The sequence below is a fragment of the Mixophyes fleayi genome, chromosome 6 (genome assembly GCF_038048845.1).
Source record: "Mixophyes fleayi isolate aMixFle1 chromosome 6, aMixFle1.hap1, whole genome shotgun sequence".
Taxonomy (NCBI): domain Eukaryota; kingdom Metazoa; phylum Chordata; class Amphibia; order Anura; family Limnodynastidae; genus Mixophyes; species Mixophyes fleayi.
In genome coordinates this window covers 19,797,935-19,812,790 of record NC_134407.1, presented here as the reverse complement: position 1 = coordinate 19,812,790, position 14,856 = coordinate 19,797,935, and the positions used below count along the sequence as shown (strand labels likewise).

The following is a 14,856-nucleotide window of genomic DNA, read 5'->3' as shown; positions in this document are numbered from 1 at the left end:
TCTACCTCCGTGGGCACCTAAACCCCTAATGGCGCTATCACTCATCTAAAAGCTCGCTTCTAGGGGATGAACTGCCGGCAAGACAGGTGAAAGGAAGACCCGGGCATCAGCCACTTCTTACCTTGCGCGGGGATCAGGGTGAAGGAAGCCCAGGACTATTCACTCTCTCTGGGACTTAGGATCGATCCCCGCGAATCACCACTGAGAAAAAATAAAATAAAAACGTGACAAACTATCACTAAAGAAAGTATAGGCAGGAGCCTATACCAAACATGCCTAACTCCTAAGGCACTAAAAAAAACCTGAGGTATCTAGGAGAGGAGGGGCATAGCAGAGGAGTAAAAATCATAGAGGTTTTAGTGCCTAAACTCCCAATCCCACTACTATACCCCAATGTCTGGCAGTGTCCCCCAGTGGTAGGAGAGAGAAATGTATATTACAATTTGTGAAATGTAACAAGTGAGGCAATACCAACATCTCTCTGAATGCAAACAAATGATTGTTATAGCCAAGCAGAAAACAGTTCAGGGCCAGGGATGAAACACTGTATAACCTTCACCATAGTGGGTGAGCTCACATACACATGATACTCACACTCCAACTTTCCAAAGATGATCAGACTATGTGAACAGTCATCCACACACTGTACCAATGGAACTTTGGCTATAATTTAGGTTTAACAGTCCAACATTAAATATACAGAACAAACTGTTGTCTCACATTTAAAGAGACAGTGATATGTAGTATAATGTATATGTTCTTTATACTGTACTGCGCAGACAAACCAAGATAAATACACAATTACATTTATAACTTACAATATCAAAATATACTTAAAAACAAACTGAAGCTCACAGCAATAGACACAAGGAGAGACAACTGGACAAATATGCAGTATAACATTCAGAGCACACATCATCATCATTTATTTATACATCGCCACTTATTCCGCAGCGATGTACAGAGAGCTCACTCACATCAATCCCTGCCCTATTGGAGCGTACAGTCTAAATTCCCTAATATACACACAGGGAGAGAGAGACACACACATTAAGGTCAATTTGATAGCAGCCAATTAACCTACCAGTATGTTTTTGGAGTGTGGGAGGAAACCGGAGCACCTGGAGGAAACCCACGCAAACACGGTGGAGAAGATACAAACTTCCCACAGATAAGGCCAGTGCTGTGAGGGAGAAGTGCTAAACACTACGCCACCGTGCTACCCATTACACACTCATACACATGTACGTGTGTAGATGTTTGCATGTGTACACACGTTAGTAAGAGATGCCTCTTTCGGTTACAACTGCCCACTGCATGGGTCTCAAACACAGTGTGAGATGTGTTTTAGTATCAAGTAAAGAACACGAGAAAATATGTAGAGGTCACTTGTAAAGTTGTCAACTTTGTCAATACTAAACAGGGCATGTCATAAAAAAACAAATGCTATTTGTTGCTAAAAACATCAAACAAGGAAACGGAAAAACTAAAAAAATAGAGACTCCTGGAACATACGTGCAGCCGAATCAGAATGTTACTTTTTGGTGGTCCAGTCATATGTTAAAAGTCAGATTTTTGCAACCTCGGTATACATACTTGTGGATGTCTTCCTTTATCCACCAACTTCAGGCAGTTTAACAATAATGTGCGGATAGTCCCGTAATGCTTTTTATTTTGAGTTTTCTTCATCATCATATTACAAGCCACCCTAAGAGAGAAAAGCAAAAGTCAGGAGTCTCCTGAGAGAGGCCATTAGTCGCACCCCTTACAGTACCCTCAATGTGACATATGAATGTGCTGGCTCTTTTTCACTCGCTGTAGCTCTAATGACTTCACAGCGCTGATACATCATGATAAATATTTAAACCGTTATTGTGCGTAGCAGAACTCCAGAGAGATTATGACTTTGTTTACAAGTGCGCTCTGAGGAAATACGATCACAACCGACATGCATTACAAATGCAAGTGTTGGAAGCGATACAGGCTTCTATTTATATTATTAGCGGGAAGGGATTGAGGGATGGGTTTTAATTAACCAACTCACGAGCAGTTAATTATACTTCCGCGGCTCTTTTAGTGCCCCACTGAGAGACAATGCTCCGTAACTCACGTCAATATCCCAATTCTACTCAGACATAAATACTATAACTTGCTCCAGCGCAGGAGGCTGTTTGAGGCATATTAAGCAACACTAAATGAGGTTTGGAAACTGAAAGACGCACATGAAAGCAATTACACCATAAATACATTAAAGGAAAACATTTCCATGTATAGGAGAGAGCTTCCTCTGCCCGCACTGGATTGGTAAAATAAAAGGGAATACTATATTTAAAGTAAAATGGAGAGTTTCAGAATCTGAAAATGTATTGTTATGTTAATAACACTTCCTCCCCTTTCTAAAAAAAAAAACAATAAACAAAAAAAGAAAGATTTGTTATGTTGATGAAGAGGGTGAACAGTACTATCTTTACTTTCCTTGAATGCCAGGTCAACTCTGATTACACTGAAGAATTAATCAGGAGTTGCTCACTGCACAATGCCATACTCGAAAGGAAATTGCCAATCCCATGTCAATGGCAAGAGGGAACAGATGAATGAAGAGGTGAATAAAGAACACCTACTTGTAGAGTAAAATTGCCACTGGCATGGTGAAAGGGTTCTGATACTTGTCCTCAGTCTCTTCACAGAGCGTGGTGAGGTCATAGAGTTTGACAATGTCACTGCCACTGGCTGGGGGACAGAACAACCACACAAAGGTTAATGGAGAAGAACAAGCCATTGCTATACAAGAAACAAAACCAAGTGTATTTAGTATTTAAGGGACTGTCTGGTTCAATTCACCCTCTATCCCCAACCTTTATAACTTCCTCATAAAAAAAAAATGTTTTCTCAGTTTATCGTTATAGATCTGGTGGTTCAACACTGATTGGGCGCCGTACACTGGTCAGGGTCCTACGCCCAGTCTGGATGATTTGATAGGTCTACAGACATCTGTTTCATACACCAGTGGCTAGATTTACTAAACTGTGGGTTTGAAAAAGTGGAGATGTTGCCTATAGCAATCAGATTCTAGCTTTCATTTATTTAGTGCATTGTACAAAATGACAGCTAGAATCTGATTGGTTGCTATAAGCAACATCTCCACTTTTTCAAACCCACAGTTTAGTAAATATACCCCCAGGTCTTCCTAATACAATGCAATGTGCTATATTTAATGGGACAGGATTCCATTTTAATTTATGACACAAAACCCCAAAATAGAAACTTTTCAGGTATGAAGCATGAAATACATAGTTCAGTGTTAACCCAATAGGTCACTGCAGTACTGCTAAAAAGTAAAGTTTAAGACAGTACAACTGAAGCCACATTCTTAGGAAATGTCCTAATGTTACAAATAAAAAAGCCGAGACTGCAGTCTATTAAGCTGCTGTGACATCAGGTCCTGACCCTGTTTATGAATCTGCCAACCCACATAGTGCAATTCTATAGCGCAAGTTTGTGAACTTATCAAACAAACATGGTCAGTCATCTACTGCAGAGGGACGCAAGAGCATGACGGACATATTTAGCATAAACACTTGTTATCTAATGTAAACACTTCACAAGCTTTGACATAGAGATATAAAAAAATACAGTCTTTACTTAACTTTAAAAACCTCAGTTGATCTAAAATGAGTTTTTATTATATTAAAGAGCAACCAGCAATAATCAAACATATACACAATATTTAGTAACATATCAGCATTAGATATTGAATTAATTGAAATAAAGCAGGATTTATTTATGCAATCCTGACTTCCTGACAGGGGGCCTTTAAAAAACGACGTCAGGTGTCGCTCACAACAGACATCTGCAAACCAAGACCAAAAACTTGTACTAATCGATCTAACCGGATAGTGTGCCTATATATTAATGTACAATGTACGTGCCATTACTGGAAACTGTTCCCCAAGCTTCACAAATCTATGCTCCTCCTGCTACCCTGATCCAAAGTAAGTAGTCTGGAGAAACCAGCAAAGAGGTGCTGCAGCAGCTACACGCACCACACAGAAGAAAGCAATGAAGGAGACTGGTGGTGGCAGCGAAACACCGGTAGGAGTGGTCGGTAGCGGTGGTCTGACTGTCTGTAAGAGGAACCCCAAAGACAAACCTGTAAACCCCTCCCCCAGATTAGGGCCATCCTGTCGCAGAAGTTACGTAATACAAATGTGACTATATTACCTTTAAACAGCCAGTAAGTATGACCTTCCTTCGTGCAGTTTGACTTCAGAAAAGATAATATATTCTGGGCGATGTCTTTTATCACCTTGGTGGAGAAGTTGGAGTTCTCCAGATTAGGGATATCTTCAGTTTTAATCATCTCGTATTTCTACAAAATCAAGAAAAAACAAGTGGGCCGGGAGGACTTGTTGGAAGATGTTCCTTATGCTTGAGATCTCTTTGCCCGAAACTGGTTCTCAATTACAACGGGTAAACTCTTTCACCGACACAGCCTCGCCATCTGTTCCCAAAGTCACCTTATCATATATCATTTATGGAATGTTGTCAGTGCATTCGTATTTCACAAACTTATCAATAAAAATGAAAATAAAAATAGGTAGTTTTGTTTTCAAGTGCCCTTACTCAAAGAAGTACTCCACTAAAGTGTGTCCCCTGGGAAGAACTCCAACTTTATGTGACCTTTCAATCGTCACATAAAAGACAGCAGGGTCACCACCCTGCAGAAGTCACTCAGGAAGAGGGACACAATGGCCCAATTATTGCACGAAAAACCTCCAAATCAGCTGACATCCGACAGTTTAGTCAGATATCGTGTGTGTGTGTATAGTGACACGATGATCTAAAGTCATCCCAAATGACGATAATCGATTCATTTGGTTGGTCGTACTGTGTAATATTTTCCGACCAATCATGTAATGTGTATGCAGTGCACATGACTATCGGCCAATAGTGGATCTTAGATGGACAGTTCTCATTCACCTTGTCTGTCTGCTGCTGATCTTGTCCCACTGTCTGTATCATGAGCTACGGTCTCTGTTAACCGTCTGCGGCTGTCAGTATTAGCAGAGGCACCAGTGGTACGGACTGCGTCCCCCCCCCCTCTTCCCCCAGCCAAAGAGACTGCTGTTAATGATTGTGGGCTGAGCCCCCCTCTCTTCCCGGCCATCGCATGTCCTCTTAACCCTCTGTGTGCTTCCCATTCCCTGGGATGGGTGAGTGAAAATTTGAATGCACTGCAAAGTACAGTCCTTTGGAGAGCGCTAGTGAGGGCACACGGGGTTAAGTAAGGAGATATTCTGCAGACAGATCCTGGACAGCTTAAATGTATTGAATGTAGGGGGGGATGACCAAACCGTTGTGCTGAGAGCGTCCAGTCTGTCCTGGAGCAATGAGCAGTGAAAGTGACAGGTTCAGCCGATAGTTATGACAGACAACGAGCACAGATCTGCAGGTAATCAGCGATAGTTTGTACACATATATCGGCATGTTGATCTGGCCTTCTTTTTTTTGGACTGTTGTTGCTCAATCGCTACTCTTTCTTGCAGTGTGTACCTAGCCTAAGATTCAGAAGTTCTTATCTGCAGTAACTTTCAGTGCGCAGTTCCTGTTGATGACAGAAGGCAGCTACTCAAGGTGATGAAACGCTGGCAGAACCTTAAGGTAAGAGGGGTCCCCATGGGATAGAATCTTGACTGGAGTTATACCCAGGGTGGAGACTTATACCCAGCGGAAAGTCCACTTTCAATGGAGTCCTTCTTAAACCCAATCACTTGAGTCTATGTCCACACTAGTTTCAGAGGAAAGCATTTAATGCTTCAGAGAAAAAAAAATTAACTTTCTTGTGGCTATTCTTTCCCAGCCGTCTTTGACCCTTATGTAGCCCCACACCAAGGATCACAGCATGTAAGCGGTCCATGACTTACCTGCACAATTCCATTGACATGAAAACACATGACAAGTTCCGGGACATTACAGATCAGATTGTCCAACCAATAATCAATCCCAGTCAGCACATTGATTGGTTTGTTGTTATCCCTAAAGATAAAACAAATTACACTGTTAACTCTCAGTCAAGTATAAGAAGCTGTTTCTTTAATGGCTGCTGTGATGTTTTTATTCACAGTGGGATTTCAAGTAAGATCTTACATTTGTTGCCCAATAACCTCCGGCTGCAGTAGTTGAGTTTAAACAGTCACTGAGGTCCTTTTATTTCGGACAATGCCAGATCTGTACATTGAAGTTAATTATTCCCAATAATAGTTGGCAAAATTACTAAAAAAAACATTTAATAAAAGTGCCAAGCACCTAAAAAAGCTGCATGGACGCCAAATATAGATATGGTCTGATCAGTGAAACCTTTTTGAGGTTTCCCTGATCAGACCAGGCCTTTCCCGTTACAGTCTATGGGGAAGGTTCTATCATTTAACTCATGTATTTACAGGCTGCCACCTGTTGTAGAGGAGGTCAAAAGTTAGTCCTGGAAGACTGGACCTATTTTGGTTCTGCATGCTTACCGTAGACGCAAACTCACAGCAGGATACCTCCCGCCTCCAAAAATAGGCATATTAGAGCCCACCAACATATGGATGTCTTCAAATGTCCACAGGATGTTCCTAACAAAGTCATTTTTAAGACCCTGGAAACGGACAAAAAAAAAGAAGAGGTTAAAATGAATCAACTATGACAATATTAGTAACTACTAGATGAAAATGAAGCAAGAACATAAAACAGAGAAAGTGAAAAACAACAGACGCATTCAACTACATCTACTGTGATTGGTTACGGATGATGATTTGATTACATTCAAGTACAATAGATTTCTTGAGCTGGGGAATTATGTGTTTTCTCTTGTGGGTTCACATAATTCATACCTGACTGTCCTCCCTGTCAATAAACAAACTGGCGAGATTGTGTTCTTTAGCGGCAGATGCCACATGCCCCACTAGATGTGGGGGCTCAGTGGTCAAGTCTCCCTGTGAAGAAGGCGAGCACGTGAGATTTGATTGTCATGGCATCCATTCATTCAATCGCTGCCTATACCGTTTCAGTGTAAACAACGTGTAATATCAGAATTCTAGTTTTAGTTGTTCGGAAGAAAAGGTTTGCCTGAATAAGTTATACATCAATCAAAAAATATTCTATAAACACATTGTCCTTATTTTGTGTCAACGTGCGAAAAATCAAGTTCACCAGGCTGTAAACAATGCTCTACGGGTGAAACTAGTCGGGGAGTGAACTTCTAAAATGATTTGATCCCTTTTGGTCAGTCATTGCAGAGTACAGATGTCACAATAGAAAGTGGGGACATCAGTGTGGCACCTGAGCGCACTGGCACCAAAACCACACAATGCCATGCTGTCGTGAAGCCCAACATTCACTTTTCCCCCTCTACAGAAAGCTGGACACCTCAATCCTCTGGACCCCTCAACACTTTAGTTCAAAGATTTAACATTTCCAGCTACTAAAAATCACTTATTGTTTTCAGGTGTGGTCAAAGCAGCATCTGTAAGAAATAGTCACTGAACAATGGCTTTCGCTACCTTGAGTGCTGGCAAGCAGGTGTTGGAGACAATGTTAGATCAGGAAACATGACAATAGGTGCTCACATTCAATAAAAACTATTCCTTGTATGTACAATGTGAGTCAGAACCTCATGTCTACAGAAATAAGTATTCTGAAAAGAAGATCTCCACTAGGAAAAATACAAGACCCTTTGGAGTATTCAAAACGTTGTTGTAGGCTGAGCATGCTGGGGGCATAACAACTATATTAGGAGCCAACACAGACTATATAAACAGCCCTACAGCTCCACTATCAGGTAAGACGCTACCTGACCTAAAGTTGCCAGTTTCACAGGGATATACATACAACACATAGTATAGTATACCAGATCACACAGCAGTTGCAAATGAAATAACTAGTTACCATATGCAGTAGGATAAAGCATAAACATTTGCAAAAATGGTCCCAGGACACACGAAAAGCACAATAAAATGAAGGTGGACATAAACGTTAAAGGACAACCCTACTTCATTAAAAAAGAAAAAAAAAGAAAAAAAAACATTCAACACCTAATAGCTCCAGCAGATCCCAAACATTGCACACTCATTGGTTGCTTAGTTTTACAATGCATCTGTAGTGGATCCTTTTTATGCTCAACTGTCAGGGGATAGGTATGCCTGTCTCCCACATTATTTAGCCAACATCATCAGCTAAAGAAACACAGTGCAGAGGTTTTTTGTGGGGGGGAAGGGGCAGCAAAGAGATGGCTAACGCTTGCCATCTTGCAACCAGGATGAAGACATGTCAAAACAACGCACAGGATACAATGCAAGTTAAAGTACATATGTTGAGTGTTTTAATGTACTTTACAATTCCCAGAAGTCTTCAATACAATCATTTAAAATATTTATTGACGAAAGCAATCTGATCCTTATATTGTTATTTCATAGACCGATCTGTCCATTATGTTCAACTTAAACAAAGGGTATGAAGGAGTAACCAGTCTGCTATAACAGCAACAAAACTGAGCTATAGAAAAGTCTTTCACCATTGAGATCTTACCTGGTTGGATGCTCCCCCTTCTTCCGAGACCGAAGTTAATGTCTCGAAAGGAGCAGGCCAGGCTACATGGTCACCGCCGGCGGGCTCCCCGAGATTCTGGTCTTCACTGGACTGAGGAGGGGCAGATGGAACTGGTTCGGGTGCATCGTCCCCATTAATACTGGAAGCAGAAAGAGAGACTATCTCGGTCAGTAACGTCAGCTGCGGAGGTCACTGCTCCCAGTACAAGCAGAACGCTGCAGAAGCATCACTACCTGTAATACAGGAACTTAGACAGGATGGCTTTCTGGTACCAGTGCTCCTTGCTCTTCTTTTTTCTCTGCCACTTTTGATCCATTAGTCTCTGGTAGAACTCCTTCAGCCATGTCCAATCTCCGGTCTGTGGAACACAATGGTTAATGATTACAGAAGAGGACTCTGCAGTGTGTACTGGTTCTCAGTAACCGCTTGGGTTCCAGAGGGGGTACAATGGGCGACCAGCTAACAAAGAGCAAGGGGGAAAGATACTGACTTTTGTTTTTTTTAAAGTGGGCATTCCCCTTCATGGGATTCGGGTGGGATGTCATGACAAAATCTTCATATATTAGCACATGAAGCAAGGACTATAAATAATATAACTTTACCGTTATTGAATTTCTTAATAAAAAAAATATAAAGCCAAACAACAATGCTTAAAGGTCTACATAGATTGAGAACCATGGTTCATGAAGATGACCCGTAGTACTTAAACTGTGTGCTGTCCAGAATAGTATAAACAACTTTCAGTAATAGAGGGACTCAGAAAGTCTACACCTTGAAACTTAAACGTTTTCTATGTTGTTGTACGAGCAATAAAAGCCGATACAGCCTAAGAGTGGCAAATGTACATACTGGGCATAATGATCCACCAGCAGGCTCATTTCTGATGGGTCTTCATTGCATGTTTTGTGAACAGAAAACAGTGCAAGTGATTGTATTATCCTATGACATCGCCAAGTCACGCAAAATAGAACCATATTGTCACTTATTGTGGTTTTATGGTACAAAATACACAGGCTAAGTTACAATAGGCTCTTGTAGCTGCACTTACTGGTGCGCTCTATATTACCCAGATCAGCCCTGTTTCAAGAGTAACATTAAGCTTGCAATAGAAATAGCCAATGTAATAATAAAAGCAGGGTAACATAATAGTCAAAACAAAGCGAAAAATACAAATGTTTCACCTGAGAAGACCTCATGAACAGCTCCTGGATGTCCAGCTCGTCCAGCAGCAGAGTCCTCCCAATGCGGTGGACGGCCATACTGACATGAGACTTGCTGTACGGAATCTTCAAGAGTTTCTTTATGTTCTATGGAACAGTGAGATGTGGGGGCAAGATCTCATTACAAAGCACAGCAAGGGAACTAGAACAAAGCCCTTTAATGAACATAAATGAACAGAATGTATATATAGTATAATTTTGCAGAGATTGTGAAATATACTAAAATAAAATGTATTTACTGCACTAGACATCTGTGCGATTTGTAGGGCACCAGTTGCCTTGATATTTTGTAGGCTAAACCAATATTTATGAGAACACAGACATCAGGCCTCACTGATATCTCTACTTCCCAGTCAATTTGTAGTCTCCATTCTCATAAATATTTGTTCAGCCCAAAAACTGGCTGTATCTACTATGTGAGATTTTCACATCTGGACCAAAAGGGTCCTAATGCCAACCCCCAATCAAACCAAGAGGAAAACCATAACACAAGTTAAAAAAGGAAATGTGTCATGTTCACAAGCAGGATTCATATTTTTCTTATTGATTGAGTTAGTTATTTTTGGAGGTTAATAGAAATGTGTATCTTTGTTACTTAAAAATGCAATCAATTAAAATATTAGGACCATGTACGTTGCTTTCAAATTAATATGAAACAATAAATTTAATGAATAAAACGTCTAACAGCCGAATGTACCACTGTCTCAACAGCAAGTTATTTGTGTATTATAAACAAAAAATCCAGGTGTGGACACATCCCAGGTGCAACATAGTAATGGCAGCTTAGAATTTAAAGACGGCTATTTAATTTTACTGTGGTCAACTGACGCACCTCTTTACTGGAGCCTTAGAATGTACCAGCAGCTGGATTTGTCTGACTGTCGTCAAAACCACAAACTATTCTGCACATTGTTGATCTAACATATGAATGAACAACAATAGCTAAATGAATAGAGGCACTCCTAATAAGATATATGGGAGTGGACAAGGCGAGAGGCACATGTGGAGAGTGAGGATGGGGCAATGGGAGGTGGAGGCAAAGAAAAGACTTTTCCTTCAAAGGCACATATTCGGGACTTGTTCAATAGTAAAGTAAGAATCACCTGTCAAATGAAAGCAGGAGCAATCTAGGTTCTGTTAATCTGCCCATCTGGTTACATATGTTGAGGTCCCAGAACATTTTAAACAGGGACATATAGAATTTCTTAATCTGATGTTCATAATCAAGAGGTCAGGTCTAATATTAACATTAAAAATGAATATGCAGACGTTACTGAAACAGTAAATGTGCACATACCTCAGAATCAGCCACGACATCCACTTCCTTCCCAACAGAATCTATGAAATCATACGCCATCCCGAAGCTGGAATAAGACCATGAACACAATCAGACATGTACAAGAACGGCTGTAGGGACAGTCACAACAGGAATCTGTCTCAGACATGCGTACAGGAGCATCTGCAGGGACAGTCACCTGTCTCAGACATGCGTACAGGAGCGGCTGTAGGGACAGTCACACCAGGCATCTGTCTCAGACATGCGTACAGGAGCATCTGCAGGGACAGTCACCTGTCTCAGACATGCGTACAGGAGCATCTGTAGGGACAGTCACCTGTCTCAGACATGCGTACAGGAGCGGCTGTAGGGACAGTCACACCAGGCATCTGTCTCAGACATGCGTACAGGAGCATCTGTAGGGAAAGTCACCTGTCTCAGACATGCGTACAGGAGCATCTGTAGGGACAGTCACCTGTCTCAGACATGCGTACAGGAGCGGCTGTAGGGACAGTCACACCAGGCATCTGTCTCAGACATGCGTACAGGAGCATCTGCAGGGACAGTCACCTGTCTCAGACATGCGTACAGGAGCATCTGCAGGGACAGTCACCTGTCTCAGACATGCGTACAGGAGCATCTGTAGGGACAGTCACCTGTCTCAGACATGCGTACAGGAGCATCTGTAGGGACAGTCACCTGTCTCAGACATGCGTACAGGAGCGGCTGCAGGGACAGTCACACCAGGCATCTGTCTCAGACATGCGTACAGGAGCGGCTGTAGGGACAGTCACACCAGGCATCTGTCTCAGACATGCGTACAGGAGCGGCTGCAGGGACAGTCACACTAGGCATCTGTCTCAGACATGCGTACAGGAGCGGCTGCAGGGACAGTCACACCAGGCATCTGCCTCAGACATGCGTACAGGAGCAGCTGCAGGGACAGTCACACCAGGCATCCGTCTCAGACATGCGTACAGGAGCGGCTGCAGGCACAGTCACACCAGGCATCTGTCTCAGACATGCGTACAGGAGTGGCTGCAGGGACAGTCACACCAGGCATCTGTCTCAAGGGAGCTGCTGAGACACTGGATTTTAGGGGTAACAATTTATACATCATTGTAATGAATTATTCCTAGCTGTCCATTATGTGTCAATAGGCAAGTGTAAAATTTATACACAAGTTGGTGTTTGGATTACTGAGAATTTATATTGCTGGTGTTATAATTTATCCAAGGCAGTTTATCACGGAAAGGCAGAATATAGCAGTTGCTAGGGACAATAATGTTATGGTGAAAGTCACTGCAGTAGAAGGGCTGAACTGAACAGGGGACCCTCAGCCTGTAATGCAGCAATTTTAAAACTAAAACTTAAAGGTGAGGAGGCTAGTTTTGATGACAACTCACTCTCCTTCATTCAAAGATAATCACTATGTTGGTAAAAACTGTACCTTGAAAATGGTTTGCTCTTTTTGCTGTTTCCAAGAATAGTCGGTCCAAGCTTAGCATTCTCTCGCAGCCAATTAGCAGGCGGTAGCTTTAGATCAGTCTTTTCTTGAAGTTGGGCAAAAGCTGCAGCCGGAGGGGCAGAGGAATATTTCACTATAGCGCGGCTCTTCACCTCGTTCCCGCCAAGGGACTGCAAAGATTTGTACAAGGTGTGGACAAAGTTATAATTAGATCCCAAATCAACTTTAAACTGGAACTATACCCAAATATGTACACACTTATTAAAAGCTACATCCAGACATGGTTATCCGAAGTGTGTGGTCCACACGGCTGATACTCACGCCGATACAAGCGACAAGATTATAGGTAGGCTAATTAGAGGGCTTTATTTGTTTAATTTTCTTTGTTTTGTATTGAAAACCTCAATAAAAATAATTTAAACAAAAAAACAAAAAGCTACATCCAGGTGGACTCTTGTTTTCACTCTTTAAAAGGGTATGAAAAAGTAACATCTTAATATGCAATGAGGAAAATACTTTCAAAGAAATGTGACAGCATGTGATGAACAACTTCTAAATGGTTTTCTGAGCCCTGACACTGAAGCACAAGCAGAGGCAGCATGCTGGCTAAGTGGTTAGCACTTCTGCCTCACAGCGCCGGGGTCATGAGTTCAATTCCCGACCATGGCCTTATCTGTGAGGAGTTTGTATGTTCTCCCCGTGTTTGCGTGGGTTTCCTCCGGGTGCTCCGGTTTCCTCCCACACTCCAAAAACATACTGGTAGGTTAATTAGCTGTTAACTTAATTGACCCTAGTCTGTGTGTCAGGGAATTTAGACTGTAAGCTCCAAAGGGGTAGGGACTGATGTAAGCGAGTTCTCTGTACAGCGCTGCGGAATTTGTGGCGCTATATAAATAAATTGATATAATAATAATAATTGAATGGTTCATCCCGCAGATATAGCAGATTATTATATACTAACCTATCTATAATTTAGCATCATATAAATTGATTTTGTAGGCATTTGCTCAGAATTCCCTGTATATATAGTGTGAAATTCCTTTTTAGATCTTCCACTCTGCTTTTTTACCCTTTTATATTTCTGTATCTCAGAAACCAGTTGCTGTTTCTTTGAACAAGAGCACATTATATAAACTATGTAAATAATCACTACTATGTTTATGATACAGTCAGTAGGCCATTATTAAGCACAAACATATCTATTATTAGATATATACGACAACTAATACCGCATAGTTTGGTACAGTCATACCAGTTGTTAAGAGATAAGAATCCTGAGGCCCAGTGAAAAAAGATTTCAGAATGAAGTAACGGGACAATTAAAAAAACAACAAATAAAGGATATGAAGCAGTTTGATCAACATAAAGTTTGCATGCACTGCTATACAATTTAAACAAATCTATACATAAAATGTGATGACTCAATTTACTCAGATTTTATTGCAATTTTTACTTTTTATGTTGAAGTAAATGACAGAGAAGGTTATTATATTTTACGAACATTGCTCAAAGGTGCAAACGAGTCCACAACAACCAGTCCACCATTAGCTTTTACCTGTCTAGCGCAAGCTACACAATGGAAGCAAATGTTTGCTACAATTTCAAGCGCAAATTTGCACCTTTGAGGAATGTTACTAAATAACCCTCACTCCCATGTTACCACCTAGGAATTGATTCCTGACTGGGGACATATTCATAGTACACGTGTAGTAAGAGTTGCCAGTCTAGATACCATAAATGGTTAAAGGAGTTCACCTGTTGTAATATAAAACATCATAACTTCATTATTACAATAAAATACAGCTGGCTGGCTGTGAATTACAACTCCCTTGTCTTTGGTATACTATAGTGCCTGTCAAGGAGATAGATATATATATATATATATATATATATATATATATATATATATATATATATATATATATATATATATATATATATATATGTCAGGAGCCTTTGCAATATTGGAGACCTGACATCTTTGTTATCATATAACAGGAATAGACACAGGCAGCCCCTGGTACTCACATTGCAGTCACGTGACTCTGTTACCTGCACAGTCTCCTCTGTGTCCTCCTCACTGGAGACATTGTGCAGCCCATTGTCACCTATGAGGTGGTCAGCCTCCATGTCACCAACGTGGTGCCACCATCCAGCAGCTGCCACCCTGCACACTCCTCTGCCACCAGAAACTTCCAGACCTGGTCCAATCAGCCGGAAGTGCCCTCCAGGCCCGCCTACACCCAGCGCACCGCTGGAGGACCCAGACGGCTGCTAAGACCATAGAGAGCAAAACACCGGCCAGA

The 14,856-nt window shown here is 41.4% G+C and overlaps 1 protein-coding gene across 3 annotated transcripts in view; it reads right to left on the bottom strand.

Annotated features, from left to right (window-relative positions):
* The window catches only part of EDRF1 (erythroid differentiation regulatory factor 1), a 52,367-nt gene extending 37,552 nt beyond the window's left edge, over positions 1 to 14,815 (bottom strand). Inside the window, exons 1-12 of one of the 3 annotated variants that reach the window (XM_075215970.1) lie at positions 14,579 to 14,815; positions 12,533 to 12,720; positions 11,104 to 11,170; positions 9,768 to 9,893; positions 8,820 to 8,944; positions 8,566 to 8,725; positions 6,873 to 6,974; positions 6,516 to 6,637; positions 5,925 to 6,036; positions 4,222 to 4,369; positions 2,622 to 2,730; positions 1,597 to 1,708 (exon numbers count right to left, since the gene is read on the bottom strand). In XM_075215970.1, the coding sequence (XP_075072071.1) occupies positions 1,597 to 1,708; positions 2,622 to 2,730; positions 4,222 to 4,369; positions 5,925 to 6,036; positions 6,516 to 6,637; positions 6,873 to 6,974; positions 8,566 to 8,725; positions 8,820 to 8,944; positions 9,768 to 9,893; positions 11,104 to 11,170; positions 12,533 to 12,720; positions 14,579 to 14,680 (1,473 nt within the window). In that variant the 5' untranslated portion in view covers positions 14,681 to 14,815. The remainder of the gene's footprint in view (positions 1 to 1,596; positions 1,709 to 2,621; positions 2,731 to 4,221; positions 4,370 to 5,924; positions 6,037 to 6,515; positions 6,638 to 6,872; positions 6,975 to 8,565; positions 8,726 to 8,819; positions 8,945 to 9,767; positions 9,894 to 11,103; positions 11,171 to 12,532; positions 12,721 to 14,578) is intronic. The other 2 variants (XM_075215972.1, XM_075215973.1) reach the window with 2 other exon arrangements.
* Between the last annotated feature and the right edge of the window lie 41 nt (positions 14,816 to 14,856).